The sequence below is a fragment of the Trichosurus vulpecula genome, chromosome 1 (assembly GCF_011100635.1).
Source record: "Trichosurus vulpecula isolate mTriVul1 chromosome 1, mTriVul1.pri, whole genome shotgun sequence".
NCBI classification, from domain to species: Eukaryota; Metazoa; Chordata; class Mammalia; order Diprotodontia; family Phalangeridae; genus Trichosurus; species Trichosurus vulpecula.
Window position 1 is genome coordinate 549,425,219 of NC_050573.1, and position 27,145 is coordinate 549,452,363.

Here is a 27,145-nt window from a genome sequence, read left to right on the forward strand (position 1 = left end):
GACTCCCAGTCTGGTCTGCCCTGCGCAGCCCGTGTTGGGCTGTGCTCAACTCCCAGCACGGTGTGATAGACTCTTCCCAGCGACCATCCAGGTTGTCCTGGGCTGGAGACCTGCTTCCCTCTGCTATTTCGTGGGTTCCAGAGCTCTAGAATTTGTTCAGAGCCATTTTTACAGGTGTTTGGAGGGATTTGCGGGAGAGCTTAAGCGAGTCGCTGCTTTCCAGCCACCATCTTGGCTCTGCCCCCACTATTTAAAATCTTAAAAGGTAATGCTATTAAAGTGTTGTACTCAATATGCCAGCAAATTTGGAAAACTCAACAGTGGCCACTGGATTAGGAAAGATCAGTTTATGTCGCCTTCCTAAAGAAGCACCGTGCCAAGAAATGTTGAAATTACACGTGCCAGCAAGGCTATGCTTAAGATTCTGCAAGCTAGACTTCAGCAGTAGGTGAACTGAGAATTACCAGAAGAGTAGGCTGGTATTCCAAGAGGAAGAGAAACTAGAAACCAAATTGCCAACATTTGCTAGATTATGAGAAAGCAAGGGAGTTCCAAAAAAAAACCCAAACCATCTATTTCTGCTTCATTGATTACACCAAAGTCTTTGACTGTGTGGATCACAACAAAATGTGGCAAGTTGTCAGGGATGGGAGTACCAGATCATCTTACTTGTCCCTTGAGGAACCTGTATATAGACCAAGATAGAACTGGACATGGAACAACTGATTGGTTTAAGATCTGAAAAGGAGTATGACAAGGCTGTACATTGTCACCTTATTTATTTAATTTATACACAGATTATATCATGCGAAATGCTGGGCTAAATGAATCAAAAGCTAGAACTAAGGTTGCTGAGAGCAATATCAACAATCTCAGATATGTATGTGATATATATATGTATATGATACAAATACATCAGATATATGTATATGATGTGATATGACATATATATCAGATATGATGGCAAAAAGTGAAAGGGAATTAAGAAGCCTCTTAAGCATCTTGATGTGGGTGAAAGAGGAGAGTATAAAACCTGGCTTGAAGCTTAACATAAAAACAACAACTAAGATCTTGGCAACTGGTCCTATCACTTCCTGGCAAATAGAGGGAGAAGAAATGGAAGCAGTGTCAGACTATATTCTTAGGTACAAAGATCACTCCAGACAGCAATTTCAGTGATGAAATTAAAAGATACTTACTCCTTGGAAGTAAGCTATGGCAAATCTGGATAGCTTACTTAAAAGCAGAGATTTCATCTTGCCAACAACAACAACCACAAAGGTCTGTGTAGTCAAAGTTATGGTTTTTTCAGTAGCAATGTGTGGCTCTGAGAGTTGTATTATAAGGAAAGCTGAGCATGTCATAATCAACTCTTTTGAATTATGTATGGTACTGAGGAAGGCTTTTGAGACTCCTTTGGACAGCAAGGAGATCAAATCAGTCAATCCTTAAATTAATTCAGGCTATTCACTGGAAAGTCAAATACTGAAGCTGAAACGGAAATACTTTGGCCACATAATGAGGAGATGGGTCTCATTGAAAAAGACCCTGATGTTGGGAAAGATTAAAGCCAAAAGGAAAAGGGGTGGGTGAGGATGAGATGCATAGTGTCATGGAAACAATGAACATGGGCTTGGACAGACTTTGAGAGATAGTAGAGGATAGGAGGGCCTGGCATGCTATGGGGCATGGGGTCAAAAAGAGTTGGGTATAACTGAAAAACAGCAACCAATGGGAAGTATTATTAAAGGCAAAACTTAGACTCTATTCTAATAGAGTCTTGTTAACAGGCTCCTCCTAGGTACATGTACTACATAGAGTATTCTTTCTGTGTTATAATTTCTTAATATTATATAAACAAATAACTGTTTTCTTTAAGAAACCAAACAGAGCAGCACCAATGGATTCGTTCAGCTCTTCTGGTGATGATCATCAAGAATTGAATGACAAAAATCAGGATTAATTGCCCTGATAACAGCTAGCTAGCATTTCTTTTAGCCTTTGAGGTTTGCAAAGCACTTCACATATGCTATTTCATTTGATTGTCTGCCTTTTACTGACAAGAAAACCAAAGCTGAAAGATGTTAGGTTTCTTGCCCAAGTTTACACAACTAGTCAGTGTCTGCAGCAGGACTACAAATTCAGGCCTTCCTGACTCCATAGCCAGCATTCTATCCATTGTACCACCTAGCTAAATCTCAACAGGCAATAAATGTTGACTATATCTAATAAGATAAAGTTTAGTGTTGACTGAGGTCCTACACTTAGATTTTAAAAAATCTCTTGCAGGAACACAAGATAAGGAGACATTCACCAAGATGGCTGAAGGAGCTTGTGTCTATGCTCAGGTCTTCTTCAGAACTTAAAAAAAAGACAAGAAATGCACCAAATAATTTAAAAGAATAGCAACAACTAAAAGAAAAGAAAGGGGAAAGAAAACTAGTGGCATTTTACTTAAAGAGCAAGACAGTTACTGTATTAGTTGGGACTTAAGATGCAACAATTGCTCCTCTTTCTCTTCAGCTCTGTTGCCACTGCTTTTCAGATCACAGGTGGTGGGGCAGGGGTTCGTGGAAATCATGGGAATTGTGAGGGGTCTATGGATCAGCAGTGGGTAGTGGGGCTGGTGATGAATTGTAAACCTGTCTACATTCGACAAGCAACGTAAACTTCCTAGTGATCAAAAGGATGAGCTATAATGCCATCCATTTTGCTGCTGTGCCCTCCTAATCACCAGTCATTGCCATCAGCACTGAAGCTAAAACCTCCTAAATGTGTTGTCTCCCCTATTAGAAGGTATCCTCATTGAGAGAAAGAGTTTTTTAAAATTTCTATTTGTGTTCTGTGTTTAGCACATAGTAATATTCAGTACGTGCTTTTTCATTCGTTCACGTAAATAAAATAATAGTATAACATTTCTTCCATTAACCTTAAGTTTTCTCCTGCATAAATATATACACATTCATTGGGCAGAATGAACCCTAGTAGGAAATATTTGGAGCATCCACACATGAGGAACATGTGGCTAGGTACCAGCGACACACAAGGAACATGTGTGATAAGAGCACATATACATGAAAGGGCAAATTAGTCCTTCAATACTTCGAAATTTCTAGAATCTTTTCCTGATGATCAAAATGCTGCTGTCTACTGGACATACTGCCCCTCAGGTGTTGCTCTCTGCTGCTTCCCATGATTCCCACCACAAGCCTCAGTTTCTTCATCTGTAAAATGAAAGGGGTCAGACTAGATGGTGCAATGGCTAGAGAACTAAGCTTGGAATCAGGAAGACTTCATGAGTTCAAATCCAGCCTTAGATACTTACGAGCTGTGTGACCCTTAATCATGTTTGCCTCAGTTCCTCATCTGTAAAATGAACTGGAAAAGGAAATGGCAAACCAATCCATTATCTTTGTGGGGGGGGGACACCAAATGGGGTCCCAAAGAGTCGGACACAACTGAAATGATTCAACAGCAACAAGAGACTCGATGATGTCTATAGTTCATTTCGGTCTTAAATTTATGACCCTATTCTCACCACCTGATGTATTGCTGACCCCTCTACAAATGCAGTGACCAATCTTGAATCCAGATGACCTAAGATAAAACATTTTTCTTTTATTTTAGAGGAAGACTAGGTTTTCATTTTGGTGGTGATGTGGAATGAGGCATGGGCTTTGAGACGTGTCAGTAAGCTAGTTTGATTTGATCAACTGTATTTTTTAACAAGAAAAAGGTTCTTTTGGGGAGGGTGGTATTGGAAAATGATTACACTGGTAAAAAATCAGTAAAAATATTTTTCAATACACAAAAAGTGCTTTAAAATGTTAAGAGAATGCCGGGCAAACTTTCCAGAAGAAAATTAATTCTGCAATACCTATGATTAGAAACTCTAAAAGAGACTAGAATAGCAACAGGAACCCTCAGAGTCGTTGGAAAGACTAATTAAGGAATTGAAAGAAGAGATATCTTACCTCTCAGTGAAGAGAAGCTGAGAAAACAACATAATAGTGCACACTCTGAAAAAGAAAATGGAGGAGACAGAACTAAAAAAAAAACTGCAATAAATCATTATCAAATAAAGTCAAAATACAGCAAAATTCAAGACTACACGCAATCTCTACAAATAACAATCCAGAGGACCTGAGTTCAAATCTGGCTTCAGATCCCTACTAGCTATGTGACCCTGGGCAAGTCATTTCATCCTGTTTCCCTCAGTTTCCTCTTCTGTAAAATGAGCTGGAGAAGGAGATTGCAAACGACTCCAGCATCTTTGCCAAGAAAACCCCAAATGGGCTCACAAAGAGTTGGAATGCTGAAAATGACTAAACATTTTTATTGTGCTTTAAAGTGTACTTTATACTTTTTGTACATACATGATCTCATTTGATCCACAACACTGTGAGGTAGGTACTATTAATATCCTCACTTTACGGGTGAGGAAACTGAAGCTGAGAGAGGTTAAATGACTTGATAAGAGTCACACAGTCAGTGTCTGGTTCATGATTCAAAAAGGTCTTTCTGACTCTTAAGTCCAAAACTGTAGCTACTGTACCACCTAGTTGTCTCACATCTCACCAAAGGTCAGAACAATCCCAAACCCCAAATGTCTTCCTGGACAGGTTCATGGAGTCCTTTACCTTCTGCTCCTTAGCTGACACTTAAGGACAAGGCCAAGGACTAAAGTTTAGTCACTAAACCTATGATTTCATTAGCATAGGAAATGCCCAGATGAGATAATTCACCTTATCAATGGAGGTCTCCCCTTCTTTGCAACCTATAGTCATAGAAAGTAGTCTAACCCAGAGGATAAAGGTCACAGCCAGTATCTGAGAGGTGGAATTTGAACCCACAGCTAACACTCCAGTCATTGTTCTACCTAGATATTTACAAACAAAAATAAACGACCTTGGATTTAGCTTGAAGGATAGTTATGAGTCTCCCAGAAAAAAACACACTAAAACAAAAGCTAAAATACCATGTTTCAGTAAATCACAAAAGCAAATTGCCCAGAAACATTGGAACAGGAAAGCAAAGGGACTGGATTATTACAAGCAAAGCAAACTACAGATAGTTCGGATGTCCTTCTTTTCAAAAAGAAATAGCATAACAAGATTTTAGGGAAGGGAATATAACCTTAACAATGATAACTGGGAAATGGCTGGGGGGAAAAGGGTTTACAAATGTAATAGAATACTACTGTGATGTAAGAAACAAGAAAAAAAAGTAATTCAGAGAAACTTGGGAAGATGTGTGAACTAATGCAAACAGAGAACATAGGTCTATGAAAATACACATATTGACTATAATAGTGTGCATTAAGACAACAGAATTCAATTCAATTCATAAAGAATTTATTAAATGCTTGGATAAGCATCTCGCTAGTAGCTAGGGAGACAAAAACAAAATGAAAAACAGCCTTTGCTCTTAATGAGCTTATGTTTCACAGAAAGAAAACAGTATATACAGAGACAATAAAATGCAATGATCATTTCCAGATGACTGATGTTAACACATGCTACCTTTTGTTCGTTTGTTTTTTTTCCATAAGATAGAGTGCAGTGTAAGGAGGGTTCTTGAGAAGTGATTATGTTGTAAAATACAAAATTCATTAATGCAACATTATAATAACCTGTAAATGTTAATGAGATGAACAGATCTATAACACAGACAAGGTTGAGCAAATGGATTAGAAAAGAAAACCTAAAAATTTGTTATATACAAGACATGCACTTACAAGAGAAAGAGTCACAGAAAGTTAAAATGAGGGATTGGATTGAAATTTAATATGTCTCAGCTGAATTTAAAGAAAGTAGCAGTTGCAATCATGACCTCAGATAAGGCAATATTAAAAATAGATATGGACAAGAGAGATAAACAAGGAAACTACATTATGTTTAAAAGGCACCATAGATGACTAAACAATATCAGTATTATGTATGTAAACACCAAGTATCTAAGTACTTAAAGGGAAAATTACCTATACTGAAAAAAAGATGTACATAGGAAAACAGCACTTTGTAAGTTACTTCAAAATGCCTCTTTGAGAGAGTGAAATCTAACAGAAAGATGAGTGGGAAAGAAATTTAGGAAATAAGCAGAGTGTTAGAAAAACTAGGTATAACAGAATAACAGAGCTTTGGTATTATTTTTACATTTCATTTTACCTTTTTCATATTAAACCTATTTTCACGTTACTCATGTCTTAAAGCAGAATTAGAACCAATGGGAGAAACCATGAGAAAGAAGAAACAGAGAGAGAGAGAGAGAGAGAGAGAGAGAGCACATAATATGCTTCAATCTGTACTCAGACTGCATAGTGATTTTTCTGGATGTGGACAGCATTTTCCATCATGACTCTTTTAGAGTTGTCCTAGATCCTTGCGTTGTTAAGAAGAGATAAATCTGTTAAAGTTAGTCATCGCATAATGTGGCTATTACTGTGCACAGTGTTCTCCTGGTTCTGCTCCCCTCTCTCAGAATCAGTTCATATGTCTTTCCAGGTTTTTCTGAAATCCGCCTGCTCATCATTTCTTATAGCACAGTAGTATACCATTACATTCATGTACCATAACTTGTTTAGTCATTCCCCAATTGATGGGCATCCCCTCAATTTCCAATTCCTTGCCACCACAAAAAGAACTGCTATGAATATTTTTGTACATGTGGATCCTTTTCCCATCTCTATGATCTGTTTGGGATACAGCCCTAGAAGTGGTATTGCTGGGTCAAAGGGGATGCACATTTTTATAGCCCTTTGGGCATAGTTCCAAATTGCTCTACAAAATGGCTGGATCTGTTCACAACTCCACCAACAATGTATTAATGTTCCAATTTTCCCACATCCCCTCCAGCATTTATCATTTTCCTGTTTTGTCATGTTAGCCAATCTGACAGGAGAGATGTAGTACCTAAGAGTTGTTTTGATTTGCATTTCTCTAATCAATAGTGATTTAGAGCATTTTTTCATATGACTATAGATATATTTAATTTCTTCCTCTGACAACTGCCTGTTCATATCCTTTGACCATTTCTCAATTGGGGAATGACTTTTATTCCTATAAATTTGGCTCAGTTCCCTGTATATTTTAGATGTGAGGCCTTTATCAGAGACACTGGTTATACAGATTTTCTCCCAGTTTTCTGCTTCCCTCCTAATCTTTGTTGCATTGGCTTTTTTATGCAAAAACTTTTCAATTTAACATAATCAAAATTATCCATTTTGCATTTTGTAATGCTCTCTATTTCTTGTTGGGTCATGAATTCTTCCCTTTCCCATAAATCTGACAGGTAAACTATTTCTTGCTCTCCCAAATTACTTATAGTATTAGCCTTTATTCCTAAATCATGAACCCATTTTGACTTTATTTTGATATGCAGTATAAGTTACTGGTCTATGCCCAATTTCTGCCATAGCATCTTCCAATTTTCCCAGCAGTTTTTATGAAATAGTGAATTTTTAGCCCACAAGCTGGATTCTTTGGGTTCATCAAAGAGAAGATTGGTGTAGTCATTGACTTCTGCATCTTTTGTATCTAACCTATTCCACTGATCCACCACTCTGTTGCTTAGCCAGTACTAGGTAGTTTTGATGACTGCTGCTTTATAGTACAATTTAATATCTGGTATGGCTAGGCCACCTTCCCTAGCATTTCTTTTCATTAATTCCTTTGATATTCTGGACCTTTTGTTCTTCCAGATGAATTTTGTTATTATTTTATCCAACTCTAAAATAATTAATTTGGTAGCTCGATTGGTATGGCACTGAATAAATAAATTAATTTAGGTAAAATTTTCATTTTTATTATATTAGCTTGGCCTAACCATGCTGCCCATCATTTCTTATAGCACAACAGTATTCCATTTCAATCACGTACCACAATTCAGCCATTCTTCAATCTATGGGTATCCTCTCAATTTTCAATTCTTTGCCACAACAAAAAGAGCTGCTATAAATACTTTTGTACATATAGGTCATTTTCTTTTTTGTTTTTTATCTCTTTTGGGATACAGACCTAGTAGTGGTATTGCTAGGTCAAAGGGTATAGCCCTTTGTGTATAGTCCAAAATTTCTCTACAGAATGGTTGAATCAGTTCACATCTCCATCAATGATGCGTTAATGTCTCATTTTCCTACATCCCCTCCAACATTTGTTATTTTCCTTTCCTGTCCTATTAGCCAATCTAATAGGTATGAGGTAGTACCTCAGAATTATTTTAATTTGCACTTCTCCAATCAATAGTGAGTTAGAGTATTTTTTTCATATGGCTATAGATAGCTTTGGTTACTTCATCTTAAAACTGATCATATCTTTTGATCATTTATCAATTGGGCAATGGCTCTTATTTTTATAAATTTGACTCAGTTCTATATATATTTGATAAATGAGGACTTTATCAGAGAAACTTGCTTCAAAAGTTTTTTCCACATTTAGTATTGATAACTGTATTTCCCTCCATCCTCTTTCCCCTCCTGTTTATTCTATTCTTTCTCTCCTTTCATGCTGTCCCTCCTCAAAAGTGTTTTGTTTCTGACCACACCCTCCCCTAATCTGCTCTCCCTTCTATCACACACAACTTTCTCTTGTTCCCTTCCCCTCCTTCTTTCCTGTAGAGTAAGATAGATTTGTATACCCAATTAAGCATGTATGTTATTCCCTCTGTGAGGCAGCTCTGATGAGAGTAAGGTTCACTTGGTCCCGCTCACCTCCCCCTTCTTCTCCTCCTTTGTAAAAACTTTTTATTGCCTCTTTTATGTGACACAATTTATCCCATTCTACCTCTCTCATTCCTCTCCCACCCTTTAATTTTATTTTTTAGATACAGTCCCTTCATATCCAACTCGCACTTGTGCCTACTGTCTATATATTCTTCTACCATCCCTAATAAACAGTTTAACCTAATTAAGTCCCTTATGATTTCCCTTTCCTCTTTACCTTCTTATGCTTCTCTTGAGTCTTGTATTTGAAAGTCATATTGTCTATTCAGCTCTGGTCTTTTCATCAAGAGTGCTTGAAAGTCCTCTATCTCATTGAATGTCCATTTTGCCCCCGAAGTATTATACTCAGTTTTGCTGGGTAGGTGATTCTTGGTTGTAATCTTAGTTCCTTTGCCCTTCAGAATATCGTAGGCCAAACACTCTGATCTTTTAATGCAGAAGCTGCTAAATCTTGTGTTATCCTGACTGTGGCTTTACTATACTTGAATTGTTTCTTTCTGGCTGCTTGCAATATTTTCTCCTTGACCTGGGAGCTCTTTAATTTGGCTATAATATTCCTAGCAGCTTTCCTTTTGGAATTTCTTTCAGGAGGTGACTGGTGGATTCTTTCAGTTTCTATTTTACCCTCTAGTTCTGGAATGTTAGGGCAGTTTTCCTTGATAGTTTCTTGAAAGATGATGTCTAGGCTCCTTTTTAATCATGGCTTTCAGGTAGTCTAATAATTTTTAAATTATCCTTCCTGAACCTATTTTCCAGAGTCAGTTGTTTTCCAGTAAGATTATTTCCCATTGTCTTCTATTTTTTTTCATTCTTTTGATTTTGTTTTATTGTTTCTTGATTTCTTATAGTCATTGGCTTCCATTTGCTCCATTCTAATTTTTAAGGATTTGTTTTCTTCAGTGAGCTTTTTTCCTTTCTTTTGCATTTGACCAATTCCCCTTTTCAGGGAAATTTTTCTTCAGTTCATTTTTGTGCCTCTTTTTTCATTTGGCCAATTCTGCTTTTTAAGGCATTCTTCTCCTTGGATGTGTGGACCTCTTTTACCATTTGGCCTAGTCTGCTTTTTAAGGTGTTGTTTTCTTCAGTATTTTTTGTCTCCTTTACCAAGATGTTGACCCATTTTTCATGATTTTCCTGTATCATTCTCATTTCTCTTCCAAATTTTCCCCCTCGCTTTCTTACTTGATTTTCAAAATCCTTTTTTGAGCTCTTCTGTGGCCTGAGACCCATTCGTATTTTTTTGGGAGGCTTTGGATGTAGGAGCTTTGATTTTGTTATCTTCTTCTGAGTGTGTGTCTTGATCTTCCTTTTCACCATAGTAACTTTCTATAGTCAGAATATTTTTCCATTGTTTGTTCATTTTCCCATCCTATTACTTGACTTTTAACTCTTGTTAAAGTGGGCTCTACTTCCAAGTGGAGGGTGAACTTCCCAAGCTTTAGGGGTTTTGTGTAGCTATTTTCAGAGATACTTCTAGGGACCTGTTAAGTTTTCAGTTTTTCCAAGGTGGAATGATTAAGGAGACATGTTTACTACTCTCCTGGCCTGTGCTGTGGTCTGTGAGTGACCACAAGCACTCTTTTCTGCCCTGGAACAGGGTTTGCCCTTCCACTGTGGCCAAAGCTCTGCTATGTTAGTGCTCCTCCTCACCCTGGGACTGCCACTCAATACTATCACTGAGATCCGAGTATGGACAAAGCAACGGAATCCTGCCCCCAGTGCTATCAAAGAGATCCCTATAATCTTCTTCTGATGAGTTGTTCTACCCCTTACCATCTGTGGGCTGAGAGCTCTGGAAGAAAATGTGCTGGTATGGCCTGCTCTGGACTGTCCTCCACCCTCATCCAGGTTTGACAGACTTTCCTGCTGACCTAAGTTGTCTCTGGCTTCGGTGGGCTTAGAGGTCTGGAAACTGCTGCTGCTGCCACTGATTGAGTCACCCCAAGGCCTACTCCTGATTTGTTGGGGCCTAGTCTGTGCTAGTGTGGCCCACGATGGACTGCTTTCCTTTCTCACCCTAGTGCAATAATCTGAATTGTTTTGGGTTGGAAAATTGTTTCACTACATCTTTTTATGTGTTCTGCTACTCTAGAATTTGCTTAGAGTCATTATTTGGGCAATGGCTGAACAAATTGTGGGATATGAATGTAATGGAATACTATTGTGCTTTAAGAAGTGATGAACAGGTAGATTTCAGGAAAACCTGGGAAGACTTGCTTGAACTGATGCTGAGTGAAGTGAGCAGAACAAAGAGAACATTGTACACAGGAACAGCAACATTGTGCAATGACCAACTTTGATAGACTTAACTCTTCAGCAACACAAGATCCAAGACAATTCTAAAAGAATCATAATGGAAAATGCTATCCACATCCAACTAAGGAGCTTGAATGCAGATCAAAGCACGCTATTTTCTCTTTGTTTGGTTTGGTTTTGTTTTTTCTCATGGTTTTTCCCTTTTGTTCTGATTCTTTCACAACATGACTAATGTGGAAATATGTTTAATATGATTGTACATGTATAGCGTATTTCAGATTGCATGCTATCCTGGGGAGGGGCAGGGGAAGGGGGAAAAATTTGGAACTCAAAATGTTATAAAAGCAAATGTTGAAAACTAAAAATAAATATATTTAGAAAAAAACAATATGCTGTCTAAAGAAATTAGACTAACCTATGAGTCTTCAAAAAGGAGCCAGAAAATGATTACAAGTAAAGGGAGGGGATAGGGAGAAGGCTGATGTCACAATTAACAATATGAATTGAAGGTCAATGGTATATCCATCTCTTAATTCTCTTATGTTCTCTCTGAGAAGGTGGCACATAACACAGACAGTTAGGAAATGAGTCATTGTCTTGGAACTTCTGGTCTCAGTGCCTGATGTCTAAACATTAATATTTGGGAAAAAGCATAATCTACTTTCTTTATCATCTTACATGCAACAATTTGTAGATTTCTCCCATAAGAATAGAGATGTAGAACTAAAAGGTACCTCAGAGGCTCTCAGTTCCAACCCCCTCACTTTACAGATGAGGAAACTAAGTTCAAAAGAGGTTAACCAGCATGCCCAAGATTGTATAGACATTAAGAGTCAGATGTGGATTTGAATCCGCTGGCTCTGCCAGTGCCCTTTCTGCTATATTACACTGTCTCTTCATTGATAATTTAACTGAAAAGACAAAACAGGAAACCCTGGAAGCACATGGTTCACCTTAAACTTTCAAAGAATAGTAATTTCCTGCTCTGCACAATCCCATTGGATTGGAAATTTTAATTAACACTGACCTGACCAGGATGTTTGGAGAATGCATGCTAGAGTAGCTTTAGCTTACTGCTATAGCCCAATTTCACAAATATTATTCACTCTGTGCTGTATTAGAGTTTCCCTTTTATCCTTAGGAGATGTTAGTGACCCTTACAGTAATATTTATTCTTCCCAAGCATAACCATCCCTCAAGGAGCGGGATACATCTTATTATGGGATTCATATTGACAGACCATTGTGGCTTCCCCATCCTAGGTAACATAGAAGAATTCCTCTTGAATGGTAGGCTGTGCACTGACCGATGCATCGTTGCAGTTGACGTTGTGGCCGAAAGATTCAGGACAACGATCACTGCTCTTTTCAACAACCAGGCGTACCATTCACCTGCAGCAGCCTTGTCATTGGTGGACAACATCCTATTCATGTCACGTTCTGGCGTTCGCGCTTCCATTAGAGTCTCCAATAAGCCTCAACCCCGAAGTGCCATCAAAGCTGCAAGGGAAACATACCATAAGTATGTATCACTTTCTCTCTCCCTGTCTCATGGTTTTCACACCAGCAATACTTCTTCCTTCCTAACATTTTGTACATTTACATATCATACTTTGGAAGGTGGCTCCTGGTATGAATCAGTCTTCCGTTCTACCAGTCTACTAGGCCATACTGATATGTCTCCATATCTCTCTCCCACAGGGGCAGTCGTGGACATGAAATTGCCTTCAGTTTGTTCTTTGGTATGGCTGCCTTGGCCAGTAGTTTTTGTCTCCTGACAGTTACCGAGAGAATCATTAAGGCAAAGCACCTCCAATTTGTGAGTGGTGTACGAATTATTAATTTCTGGCTCTCTGCCTTTTTGTGGGACCTCTTCAACTTTATCGTTCCTTGCCTCCTGCTGCTGGTGAGTACTGGAGGAGTGTGTGTGTCTCAAAGCGGACTGTCCAGGGAGGAGCTTCCCCTTCAGACAGTAGTTCTGTTCTTCAATCTAGCAATAAAGGTTGAGGTTAGCTACAGTGGCTCTTGCTGCTGGGAAACTGCCTTCTGAGCAGCCTCTCTCCATCCCCTCCCTCAGTAGAAGAAAGTTTACTTCCTGCTATTTTGGTGTCTGCAGAAGTCTAGTCCTAGTCCCTTTGTTCACTGATGTGTGCTAGTCACAAAGTTGATGCCCTGGACAGAGTTGTGTTTGTACAGCTTTGCTACTCTGCCTCTCTTGACAAAGGGGACAAAACAAAACTGTTACAAAAGGAAGAAAGTGCTGTCTTCTTGGTGCCTTTGTTTATCTTTTGATGAGCCAGGATTTTTAAAGGTAGTTGGCTGAATAGTAGTTTCATATCCCTGTCTTTAAAAGTGGAACTATTGGGGCAGCTATGTGATGCAGTGAGTAGAGCACCAGCCCTGGAGTCAGGAGGACCTGAGTTCAAATGCGGCCTCAGATACTTGACACACTTAACTAGCTGTGTGACCTTGGGCAAGTCACTTAACCCCAATTACCCTGCCTTCCCCCCTGCAAAAAAAGTGGGACTATCAGTTTCAATCTCTTATCTTATCTTATCAATATCTTAGCTGATATTCTACTCATTCCTTAACACATGATTCACATCTCTTTGTTTTAGGTTGTATTCAAATTCTGTGGTGTGAAAGCTTTCGTTGAGGACTCTCATGCAGCAGATATCTTATTAATCTTCGTGTTATATGGCTGGTCCGTCATCCCCCTCATGTACCTGATGAGCTTCTTATTTTCTGGTAGTGCCACTGCCTATGCCAAACTTGTTGTATTCAACTTCTTTACAGGCATGATCAGTTTCCTCTTTGTCTACATGGCAGAATCTAATGGTAAGGGTGACAGCACTTACCTTTCCTCTCCCTGCAGCTCTCCTCTTCCCAAATAAGTCCTTTTCCAGGGGAGAGCAATGAATGAGTGAGGAGAAACATTTTAAGATAAGGGAATTAATAAACAGAAATTGAAAATTCATGACTATCATAAATCTTGCCCAGATTGGAGTAGATGATATCCTTCCAAATAGACTCTCTGATTCCTTGAAGACTCCAGTTGAGGCTATAGAAATAAGACAGAATAGATCTTGGCTTAAGAAACAGGCTAGAATAATACATTTCCTTTTAACTCCCTAATCCAATGACTTATGTGACCCACTTTGGTTCTGTAAGTGTAAGTATTTGAGGCATTTCTTCCCTAAAAATCTTCTCAAGACAATACTACTGACAAATATAGTGAGTGAGCTAAGGAAGTGCATAGAGATGATTCTTGGATGAAAAGCATAAAATAGGAATAAGTACAGTCAATCCTCAACTTTTTCAGGGATGTAACATCCCAGAAAATGACATAAAAGTCAAAAATGGAAATGTTGATACATTGAACTCATGAGAAATAGGGAGTTAGGTTCTCGTGACCACCAAAACTGTAATATTTCACTAGAAGTTACTGAAAATATATTTTTCTACATACAATTCTTTATAATGAAACATTAATTCTGATAATATGCACTTTTCCTAACACAGTAACCATGAAATAATCCATGAAATGCAGTACACAAAATAAAATTGGTAATATGCAAAATATTTTTCACACTAGTCATTCCCTAGAATTCTGTGATCCTTTGTGCTAACATCTCAATTTAAAAAATAGATTTCAGACAATCTAACATGAAATCTACAGTACCACAAATACTGTACAGCAAACAAAATTTTAACCGAATCTTACCTTCCACTGTGCCAGATGGTGGTGTGAAGGCATTGCACTGTATACTATGCTGCTGTAAACCTCTCTACCTTGGCTACCCTCTGAAAACTAAGGGAGAGGTTGCTGGGACGTTAGTTGTTGCTATTGGAAGACACCAAGACTGGTGAGGTCTCGACATCACCTTCAGCACTCTGTCCTTCACAGCTGGTGGATGGTATTGGAGATTGTAAAGGATGCACCAGCCTGAAATAAGAGATCATATCCACAAACTTACATGTATCGCACCTCTCTTTTTTCCTCTACTGAGCATAACTGCAGATAAAATCACGCAAATGCTTGGTCACAAATTTAAATGTGTGAATGTTGAAGATTGACTGTATATGATACTTCTAGCAGTGTACATAATCACATTTTTTGTAGAAGATCATTATAAACCCTGGTTCATTTGTTAGGGAAACACAGAAGGATAAAACTGTTTTTATGTAGAGAATAAGAAAGGGAGCACAATTTCTCCACAAATGGGATTTTAGTTATTTCTGACAGCACCATACCTATGAATGTCTTATGTAAAATCAGAGTTCTGAAAGTGTTTTTTGGTCCAATACATTTCAAGTGGATATGATTCAAAAGATATGATCTTTGCATCTTGGCCACCATACCTCTATGTCCAAATGCTCCCCTCTTCTCAACCCAAATGATGAGGAAATCCACAGCAGCCAATTTCCCTTTTTCCCAAATCAGAGGTTTTTAGACCCTCTAGCCTAAAAGATAATGAACCAAAATATGCTTCCTTCCATCTCCCCCTGAATGACAAATACAAATACTATTAATATGGAAAATCCTATACAAAGTAATGAAAAGTAGAAAGTAGAACTAGAAGTACCGATGACAACCATGTGAAAACTATTATTCAAAAAACAGTGGCTCGGGTGTACTCCACCCCTGCCACTGTGTATAACTAGGTGGTATAGTGAATAGAATATATAGTGAATAGAATGTCAGGCCTGGAGTTAGGAAGACCAGAGTTCAGATTCAGCCTCAGACATTTACTGGCCGTATGACCCTGGACAAGTCATTTAGCCTCTTTTGTCCTCAGTTTCCTCAACTATAAAATGTGGATAATAATAGCACCTTCCTCCCAAGGTTGCTGTAAAACTTAAATGAGAAAATATTTACAAAGAACTTAGCACAGTGCCGGGCACATAGTAGGCACTTAGTAAATACTTATTTCCTTCCTCCCTTCCTTCCTTCTTCCCTCTCCTTCCTTCCTTCTTTCCTTCCTTCCTTCCTTCCTTCCTTCCTTCCTTCCTTCCTTCCTTCCTTCCTTCCTTCCTTCCTTCCTTCCTTCTTTCCTTCCTTCCTTCCTTTATTCCCCTACAGTCTTGCTAAATAAAATTCTGGGGTGATTTACATGTACCTAGAACAGCAACCACGGTCATAATGGGCATTAGAAAAAATGTGCTTACCCCAACTGAAATAGCAATAGTGAGTCTAAGGAATTAGAAACAGAAGCAGAAACAAAAGAATTCAAAACAAACTTAACCTAACCCTAAGACTTCCCCTGCTAGCTGGATGTGTCTCTGAGTCTAGACTAGCCCTTGTGGCCAGGATCAGCCACCGTCAGCTCAGCAGAAGAAACGTTGGAGTAGAGTGGAGCTCACAGCAGAACATAGAAAACACAAGTGACATAGGGGGCTCCATCTCTCCATCCACTCCTAGGAGCATGAGTTGCCTAGGTGTGTTCCCTGTGTGTATGCCCTCTCCCACTAATGGTGTGGGAATTTGTGGGATAGTGTGTTGTGGGGGTGGGGATTTCCTTTTTAACTTCTTGTTCATCTGCTTAATTAAATTAATGACTTTTACTTTAAAACAGTATGTCCTCTTATTTGTCTGGTAAGAGAAAAACATTAGTGGGAGCTATTGACCTATGGATTTGAATAGATGAAGACCTAAAATAGGCCTTGAACATGGAATAACTTTCAGAGACCCCATGTGTGAGGAGATGAAAAAAAACAGTAGGCACAGCCCTTGCTCTTTGATCTCTGATCCTCATGCAGAAAGCACTGAAGGACCTTCTGAATTAGGGGAAAGACAAAAACAAAGGCTCAGAGAGAGAAGTTAGTAGGTCACATGCAGGACACCATTGGTTTGACTGCAATGAAGCATTCCTTGGGTTAGGAAGTATATGAAAGCAGTTAATCAAACCCTTAAAATACATGATTAAGAATGTGGACTTCACTCAAAAGGTTGGGGGAACCTCTAAGTTTTTTTTGAAATTTGGTGATTTGATCCAAACAGTACTTGGAGAGGAAAATGCTAAAGGGAGGCATGCTAAGAGGCTTATAAGAAGAGTCATAGATTCAATATACTATTGTCAATAGACTTTTAGGTTAGGCTTATTACTGTGTTAGGAGGGAGTGAATCCAAGAGATGTTACAAAGAAAATAATAGATGAACATTTAGATAGTGTAGTGAAGAAGACCTATTAAAGTGGAAAGCCTGGAGTTCTAATTGATTATAACATGAACATTTGGACCGATCAACAGATTAGGGTGAAAGATTATGAGCGCAATTATAGGTATCAGTTGAATGTCAGTCTTAATGCTTAAGGAAGGATTTAGTTTGGGAGAAGTGATTGAAAGCTCTGAATTTGTATATATATATTTGGGATTAAGCTGTATACAGGTAGAAATAGAACTGTATTCCTGGATTAGGGTTTGGGGTTACAGTGCTCATCCTCAAAGACTGGTTGATCACTTGTATAGAGGAGATTCTTGGTTAAGTATGAGTTAGATTAGCCTATTAAGTCTCATCTACCATGGTGCAGTGGAAGGAGTGCTAGATTTGGAATCAAAGAATGTGGGTTCAGATCCCCATTTTATTAATTACTGCCTGTTTGATTTTGGGCAAGTCACTTAACTTCTCTTTCCTCATCTGTAAAAAAAACCTAAGAGATTGAACTAGATGACCTTTGAAGTCCCTTCCAGCTGTAAATATATGGTCCTATGGTTTTATGATTCTGTGTTGGGGGTGGATGGAGGATCTGGGGAGAGGGCTATGCTACCTTATGATTATATGATCACAAGGAATAAAAGAGATTATTATTATTATTTGTATTTGTTTATATTTGTAATTTTTGAATATTATAAAACATTAGATTTCTCACATTTTTTAATTGAACCCAGGCAGCCCCTTTATTAAGGGCATGATGCAATTTATCAGTGCATCTGAGGAGCCAAGTCTATAGAGAGTCACACTCAGCATTTCAGTATTCTAGTTTTAATTTAAAAGCTTGTTAATTCTATTTTAAAAAACAACAACAGCAAAACTTGGATTACCAGTCCACCCCCTTAAATATTCCTCCAAAATCATTATCTTATCCCTCCAGACTATTTCCAGAATTTCTCTAGAGATAGAATGCAGAGTAAGTATGGACACAGTTTGGCAGCTATGTGAAAGATGGATTATAGAAAGGAGAAACTGAAGGCAGGGAGACCAATTAGGAGACTATTAAAATAATCCAAAGAAGAGATGATGAGGGTTTGAGCTAAGGAGATGGCTTTGTGGATAGAAAGAAGAGGGTGGATTTGAAAGAGGATGTAGAGGTGGAAACAACCATATTTGGCAGTTGTTTGCATACAAAGGGTGAGATTGAGGAATCAAAGATGATAACCAAGGCTGTGAACCTGGGAGACCTGAAGGATCACGGTGCCCTTGAACAAAATAGGGAAGTTTGGAAGAGAAGTGGGTTTTGGAGAAAAGATGTTGAATTGAGTTTTGCATAAATTGTGTTGCCTCCAAGATATCCAATTTGAAACAAGACCAAAGCTTAGGAGAGAGCCTAGGGCTGGATAGAGATAGAAATAGAGATATCTAGAGATAGATAGTAGATAAATAGATCTAGATATATGTAGGCATATAGATAAATATGGATATGTGTGTGCATCCATCTATCAGTCTTCTCAGAGCTACCAACCCTATCAAAAATGTACATATTGGTTCCTCCTGGTGATGACTGCCCCAGAATCATGCTCTGTAAGTTTGCACATGAAAAACTATATCTCATGAGCCCCTACCAGTGCTTTTACTTTTAGTAATTGACACAGTTAGCTCAAAGCAAAGACACTTACTGAAATAGCGTTGCATAGAGAGTAATAACAAAATTTCTCTCCTTATAAGCCTAGAGACATTGTGTTACAACTACATACTGTGTCAGTGGGTAAAGTAAGCACAAATGAATAATATGCTAGTAGAGAGCACAATTAGGGAACCCATAGCCAAAGCAACTCATACCCCTGATGGATGATTTTCTGCTGGACACAGAGTGTCCTCTGAGAAATGGTTGCTAGGGGCCAGGCCAGGCATTTTCCATCTGCACAGGGTGTCTACCTCTTCCTGCTGCCACCTTATAGCCAGCCTCCTCCCATGAGAAGTCCTCAGATCACACCTGCACTCATCCCTTGAGATTTCCATGTTGATGTAGTGAGTTCCCTGAGGGCCAGGCATCTTCCATCTGCCTCTAAGCAACCACTTTCATCTGTACCAGCACAAGACATCATCTACCTCCTGCTGCCAAACCAATCACCAACTGTGATGTGGAAAACCTGCAGTTCAAAGAAGAGCAACCCTCCCTTTGACTTTAGACTTTTCATTTCTTGCTCCATCTAAAGAGTGGTACTTTCCATTTGATGATGAACATTCTTATACCTGGCCATACCCTTCATATCCCAATGGCTCTGAGTTCCTGTAGATCCTTATCCAAACCCCATTCCTCACCTACTATTACCTTATTCCTCGTTCCCATCCCCCTCCAGCCTCCCACCCCAAAGTTTCATCTTAACTCCACCCAGCTCTTCCATTATGCCCTCTGGAATGTCTGTTTCATAAGGCAACAAATTTCCCTTCATCTTACTGAAACTTGGCTCCTTCCTGATGACATCACTTTGCCTGGCCACTCTTTCTAGTTCTGGCTCCTCTTTCACTAATTCTCCTTGGCTCATTGCTCAAGGAAGAGGAGTTGGAATACTTCTTTATCCCCTTTTCCACTTCTAGATTCTCCCTCTACCTCTGTAATTCAGTAATCTACCTTCCTTTGAGACTCATGCTATCCTTTCCTACCAGTCAGTCCAAATCCTGTTAGTTGTTGTCTACAGACCACTGGGTCATTCTTCTTCCTTCCTCAATGAGTTTTATACCTGGCTTTCAATTTTTCTCTCCTCCCCCTCTCCTGCTCCCAAACTTCAACATTCATATTGATTCTCCTTCAAATACCCTAACCACTCAGTGTCTCAACTCACTCACCTCCCATGGGTTACTCCTCCCTCATACCTCAGTCATACACAAAAATGGTCATACTCTCGGTCTTGTTATCACCCACAAATATACCATCTCCATATTCAGAAATTCTGAAATCCCCTTAGCCAACTATGAACACATTTAGGGTTAGGCTTTTCACTTCTCTTTGTGTCTTCCCTTATAAAAACCCACTCTTCAGTCATGACCTCCCATCCCATGTGTTCGGTTAAGCTAAGTTAGGTTCGGATTCGAATTTGTGCTGGCAATAAAGCACACTCTCAAAGAATAAGGTTTTTATTGAAAGACAGGGAAGATACTCTATCAAACCCGCAACCACATTAATCACAACAATTCCTAAAAAACACAGCTAATGCAGCGACCAAGGCAGAGACACAGACCCACACAAAAGCAACACCTGTTCAGAGGCAAACCGCCCGCCCTAGGTTTCTCCAAGCTGGGGAATCCCTGTCTTCTCTACAAACACAGAGACACCGACAAAGGACACAACATACAATATACAACATACATATGTTCACCACCTACACCAAAGCTTTTCCTAAGCTGGAGAACCCCATCTTTTACAGCCACCTTGTTGAGTCCCTTCTGAATGTAGCCCAGGTGAAACATCCTTCCCATGAGTGAGGTTCCACTCACTTGTTCCACACCGGGACTTCTATAGCGTCCCAGATAGGAAGGCTTACTGCTAACTGTCCCGAATGTTCCCGGGCAGCGAGGGTAGCCACTCCACTTGGAGGGGAATATCTTGTCAATCATTTTGTTTTTGAGAACTGGCTAGGTCCTCAAGAAGCAGTTTCAGAATTTCCTGTCCTTTGTTCAAGACCTATCTGTCTCCTAGTGGAAGTGTGTTCGACTCTTTGTTTGGGCCTATCATCCAGAGAGGAATGTCCGAGAGGTTCATTCTTGTTGAAGGTTTATCAGTTGGAGAGGAATGTCTGATTCTTTATTCCAAGCTGGAAAGTGTAAAGATCTTGCAGGAGCTGGGGGGATGGGGGAAAGGAAGAAAAGCTGGGCTTACACTGTAATATGGAAGATCTTCTATAATGATTTATCATTCACCATGACCCCTCAATTTTTTTTGCCAGGCCATCTCCCCTGAACTAGCCACTCTCCTCTCTTTGCTTCATCTTGACTCCCTGGTGACTGAATTCACCTCCACACTGTCCTATTGAGTCCCTAGCCCCTTTATGACATTGCTGGTTATGCTCAGCCTTGGATCACTCCCACAATTTATTACCTTCATTTCTATATATGTGATACTGAACAAAGGTGGAAAAAAACACACAACCATTCTAACTAGGTTCACTACACATTTATGTTACACAACCCCAACTGGGTCTTCACTGCTTCTAGGGAACTTATCTTACTAACTCCCTTATCAACTCTCTATCCCACTCTCCATAGCACTTTTTCCAAACCTTTTCATCCCTCCTCTAACCTCCTACTTTCTCAGGTGAGAATCTTCCCTTATATTTTACTGATCAAATTGAAGTTATTTGCCATGAACTCCCTTCTTCTCCCCTCTTCCCTATCTCCTTTCAGGTACCTTCTGCCACTCTCTCCTCCTTTATCCCTGTCTCATGTGATGAAGTGGCCTTCTTACCAAAGCTAACCCCTCTAGTTGTTCCAGTGATCCCATCCAGCCATGTCTCTCCCAGTACATTGCCCCTTCTGTCAACCCCATGCCTTCACTTATTTTTCTTTATTTTTTATTAGATTTTTTTTTTATTTTTAGTTTACAACACTTAGTTTTACATGTTCTTGAGTTACAAATTCTCTTCCCTTACCTCCCCTCCTCCCTCTTCCCCCAAATGGCATGCAGTCTGATATAGATTCGATATAAACTTCTGCACTAAACCCATCCACACAATAGTGAAGTTGCAAAGAAGATCCACAACCAATGGAATGAATCATGAGGGAGAAGAAACAAAACCAAACAAAAAGAGGGAAAAAAGAGAGAGAGCAAATAAGTTGCCTCAATCTGCACTCAGATTCCACAGTTCTTTCTCTGGATGTACCCAGATTTTTCCATCATGAGTCTTTTGGAGCTGTCTTTGAGCCTTATATTGCTGAAGAGAGCCAAGTCTATCAAAGTTAGTCATCACAGAATCCATATGTCTCTTGTTGTGTATAATGTTCTCCTGGTTCTGCTCCTCTCACTTAGCATCAGATCATGTAGGTCTTTCCAGGTTTTTCTGAAGTCCTCCTGCTCATCATTTCTTCTAGCACAATAGTATTCTGTTAGATTCATATACCACAACTTGTTCAGCCATTCCAGATTGATGGGCATACCCTTGTTTTCCAATTCTTTGCCACCTCAAAAAGAGCAGCTATAAATATTTTTGTACATACAGGCCCCTTTCCAACTGGTGTGATCTCTTTGGGATTTAGCCCTAGAAGTGGTATTGCTGGGTCAAAGGGTATGCACAATTTTATAGCCCTTTGGGCATAGTTCCAAATTGCTCTACAAAATGGTTAGATCTGTTCACAACTCCACCAAAAATGTATTAATGTTCCAATTTTTCCACATCCTCTCCAGCATTTATCATTTTCCTGTTTTGTCATGTTAGCCAATCTGACAGGAGAGATGTAGTACCTAAGAGTTGTTTGGATTTGCATTTCTCTAATCAATTGTGATTTAGAGCATTTTTTTCTCATGACTATAGATATCTTTGATTTCTTCCTCTGACAACTGCCTGTTCATATCCTTTGACCATTTCTCAATTGGGGAATGACTTTTATTCCTATAAATTTGGCTCAGTTCCCTGTACATTTTAGATATGAGGCCTTTATTAGAGACACTGGCTTTAAAGACTTTCTCCCAGTTTTCTGCTTCCTTCCTAATCTTTGTTGCATTGGCTTTTTGTTTACACAAAAACTTTTCAGTTTAGCATAATCAAAATTATCCATTTTGCATTTTGTAATGCTCTTTATCTCTTGTTGGGTCATGAATTCTTCCTTTTCCCATAAATCTGACAGGTAAACTATTCCTTGCTCTCCCAAACTGTTTATAGTATCAGCCTTTATTCCTAAATCATGTACCCATTTTGACTTTATTTTGGTATATGGTGTAAGATATGGGTCTATGCCCAGTTTCTGCCCTACCATCTTCCAATTTTCCCAGCAGTTTTTATGAAATAGTGAATTCTTAACCCAGAAGCTGGATTCTTTGGGTTTATCAAAGAGTAGATTGCTGTAGTTGGTGACTTCTACGTCTTGTGTACCTAACCTATTCCACTGATCTACTGCTCTGCTTCTTAGCCAGTACCAGGTAGTTTTGAGGAATGCTGCTTTATAGTACAGTTTGATATCTGGTATGGCTAGGCCACCTTCCCTAGAATTTCTTTTCATTAATTCCCTTGACATTCTGGATTTTTTGTTCTTCCAGATGAACTTTCTTATTATTTTATCCAGCTCTGTAAAATAATTTTTGGTAGTTCAATTGGTATGGCACTAAATAAGTAAATTAATTTAGGTAAAATTGTCATTTTTATTATATTAGCTTGGCCTAACCATGAGCAACTGATGTTATTCCATTTGATACAAATGACTTTATTTATTTGAGAAGTGTTTTGTAATTATGTTCATATAGGCCCTGGATTTGTCTTGGCAGATAGACTCCCAAATATTTTATAGTGTCCATAGTAACTTGAAGTGGAATTCTCTCTCTATCTCTTGCTTTCGGGCTTTGTCAGTAATATATAGGAATGTCAAGGATTTATGTGGGCTTATTTTATATCCTGCAACTTTGCTAAAGTTGTTTATTATTTCAAGTAGTTTTTTACTTGAATCTCTAGGATTCTCTAAGTAAATCATCATATCATCTGCAAAAAGTGATAATTTAGTTTCTTCTTTGCCTGTTCTAATTCCTTCAATTTCTTTTTCTTCTATTATTGCTACAGGTAACATTTCTAGTACCAAATTGAATAATGGGGGTGATAATGGACATCCTTGTTTCACCCCTAATCTTATTGGGAATGCATCTAGCTTAACCCAATTACATATAATACTTGCTGATGGTTTTAGGTATTTGCTATTTATAATTTTAAGGAAGACTCCACTTATTCCTATGCTTTCTAGTGTTTTTATAGGAATGGGTGTTGTATTTTGTCAAAAGCTTTTTCTGCATCTATTGGGAAAATCATATGTTTCCTGCTAGTTTTGTTATTGATATGATCAATTATGCTGATAGTTTTCCTAATATTGAACCAGCCTTGCATTGCTGGAATAAATCCTACCTGGTCATAGTGTATTATTCTCGTGATAACTTGCTGCAATCTTTTTGCTAATATTTCATTTAAAATTTTTGCATCAATATTCATTAGGTAAATTGGTCTATAATCTTCTTTCTCTGTTTTGACTCTCCTTGGTTTGGGTATTAGTACCATATTTGTGTCATAAAAAGAATTTGGTAAGACTCCTTCTTCACCTGTTTTCCCAAATATTCTATAAAGTATGGGAATTAATTATACTTTAAATGTTTGATAAAATTCACATGTAAAACCATCTGGCCCTGGAGGTATTTTCCTAGGGAGTTCATGGATGGCTTGCTTAATTTCTTTTTCTGAGATGGGATTATTTAGGTAATTTACTTCCTTTTCTGTTTACTTGGGCAATTTGTATTTTTGTAACTATTCCTCCATTTTCCTGATGTTATCAAATTTATGGGCCTACAATTGGGCAAAATAATTCCTAATTATTGTTTTGATTTCCTCCTCATTGGAGGTGAATTCACTCTTTTCATTTTTGATACTGGTAATTTGGTTTTCTTCTCTCTTTTTTGAAATCAAATTGACCAAAGGTTTATCAACTTTATTGTTTTTTTTTCATAAAACCAGCTCTTAGTTTTATTTATTAGTTCAGTAGTTTTCTTGATTTCAATTTTATTAATCTCTTTTTTGGTTTTTAGTATTTCTAATTTGGTATCTATTTTGGGATTTTAAATTTGTTCTTTTTTTAGTTTTTTCAGTTGTATGCCCATTTCATTGATCTCCTTTTTATCTATTTTATTCATGTAAGCATTTAGAGATATAAAACTTCCTCTAAGAAATGCTTTTGCTGCATCCCATAAGTTTTGGTATGTTGTCTCATTATTGTCATTCTCTTGAATGAAGTTATTGTTTCTATGATTTGTTCTTTGACCCACTCATTCTTTAGGGTTAGATTATTTAGTCAAAATTAATTTTTAGTTTATCTTTCCATGCTTCTTTATCACAAATAATTTTTATTGCATCATGATCTGAGAAGGATGCATTGACTATTTCAGCCTTTCTGCACTGGATAGTGTTTCTTATGCCCTAGCATGTGGTCAGTTTTTGAGTATATGCCATGTGCTGCTGAGAAAAAATATATTCTTTTTTATCCCCATTCAGGTTTCTCCAGAGGTCTATCATATCTGCTTTTTCTAAAATTCTATTCACCTCCTTAACTTCTTTCTTGTTTATTTTGAGGTTAGATTTATCAAGTTCAGAGAGGGGGAGGTTGAGGTCCCCCACTAGTATGGTTTTGTTTTTGATTTCTTCCTGTAACTCCCTTAACTTCTTCTCTAAGAATTTGCATGCTATACCACTTGGTGCATATATGTTAAACAATTACCCTGTGTCTTTTCCCCTTTTTCAAATATGTTTCTTGTAAACAACATATTGTAGGATTATGGTTTTTAATCCATCCTATTATCCACCACCGTTTTATGGGAGAGTACATCCCATTCACATTTACAGTTATGATTATAAGCTTTGTCTTTTTCTCCATCCTGTTTCCCCCCCACCCTTATGCTCTCCCCCTTCTGCTTCTCAAAGAGTTTTGCTTTTGACCACTGCCTTCCTCAGTTTACCCTCCCTCTTGATTTTTATCCCTTATCTTACCCTTTTCCCCTTGCTACTTCTTCCCTCCCTTCTGACCACCCCCCCCTCCTTTCCCCTTTCCCTGTCTACTGCTTCTAGGACAAGTTTGATTTCTATACTTTTCAGAGTATGCTATTCTCTTCTTGAACCAAATCCGATGAGAGTAAAGCTCATATACTACTCTTATCCCTCCCGTCTTTCCCTCTATTATAATGTGTTTTTGTGCCTCTTCATTTGGTGTAATTTACCTTTTTCTACTACCTCTTTACCTCTTCTCTGAGAACCCTCCCTTTACATCTCTTAATTATGTTTTTATCCTTATATCAGTTATTTTATACTGATACCCACAGTCTATATAAAACAATACAATCCTATATAAGGATGTAAACAATTAGCCCTTATTAACAATGTTTGTGGGGGTTTTCCTCCCTGTTTACCTTTTTTATGTCTTTCTTGAGTTTTGTATTTGAAGATCAAATTTTCCATTCATTTCTGGCCTTTTGTTCAGGAAGTTCTGGAATTCCCTTATTTTGTTGAATGTCCATCTCCTTGCCTGAAAAATTGTGCTCAGTTTTGCTGGGTAGCTGATCCTTGGTTGTAGTCCAAGCTCCTTTGCCCTTCAAAATATCAAACTCCAATTTCTCCTGTCATTTAATGTACAAGCCGAAAGATCCTGCATGATACTGACTGTAGTTCCATGATATTTGAATTGTTTCTTTTTGGCTGCTTGCAGTATTTTCTCCTTAACTCTACAATTCTGAAATTTGGCTATAATATTTCTTGGAGTTTTCAATTTGGGATCTCTTTCACGGGGTGATCTGTGGATTGTTTCAATGATTATTTTCCCCTCTGGTTCTAGGACCTCTGAGCACTTATCTTTGACAATTTCTTCACAGGTACTGTCCAGGCTCTTTTTTTCATTGTGGCTTCCCGAGAGACCAATAATTCTTAAATTGTCTCTCCTGGATCTGTTTTCCAGGTCAGTTGTTTTTCCAATCAGATATTTCATGTTTTCTTCTACTTTTTCATTCTTTACATTTTCTTGATGCCTCATAGAGCCATTAGCTTCTACTTGCTCAATTCTAATTTTTAATGAGTTGCTGTCTTCATTTTGCTTTTGAGTGTACTTTTCCAGTTGGATGATTTTATCTTTCAAGGTGTCATTTTCTCTATTTAGATTCTGAATCTCCTTAGCCATTTTGCCAGTTTTACTTCTTAAAGATTTGATCTCATCCGTCTTTTTTTTTCCATTTTTTTCTTTTATCTCCCTAATTTGGTTTTTAAAGTCCTCCTTTAGCTCTTCCGGGAATGC

General features: G+C 38.3%; 1 protein-coding gene across 1 annotated transcript in view; it reads left to right on the top strand.

Moving 5' to 3' along the window:
* The window catches only part of LOC118834192 (ATP-binding cassette sub-family A member 3-like), a 351,631-nt gene that overhangs the window by 287,164 nt on the left and 37,322 nt on the right, over window positions 1-27,145 (top strand). The window contains exons 21-23 of the mRNA XM_036741640.1: window positions 12,238-12,496; window positions 12,676-12,880; window positions 13,593-13,812. Coding sequence (XP_036597535.1) covers window positions 12,238-12,496; window positions 12,676-12,880; window positions 13,593-13,812 — 684 coding nt within the window. The remainder of the gene's footprint in view (window positions 1-12,237; window positions 12,497-12,675; window positions 12,881-13,592; window positions 13,813-27,145) is intronic.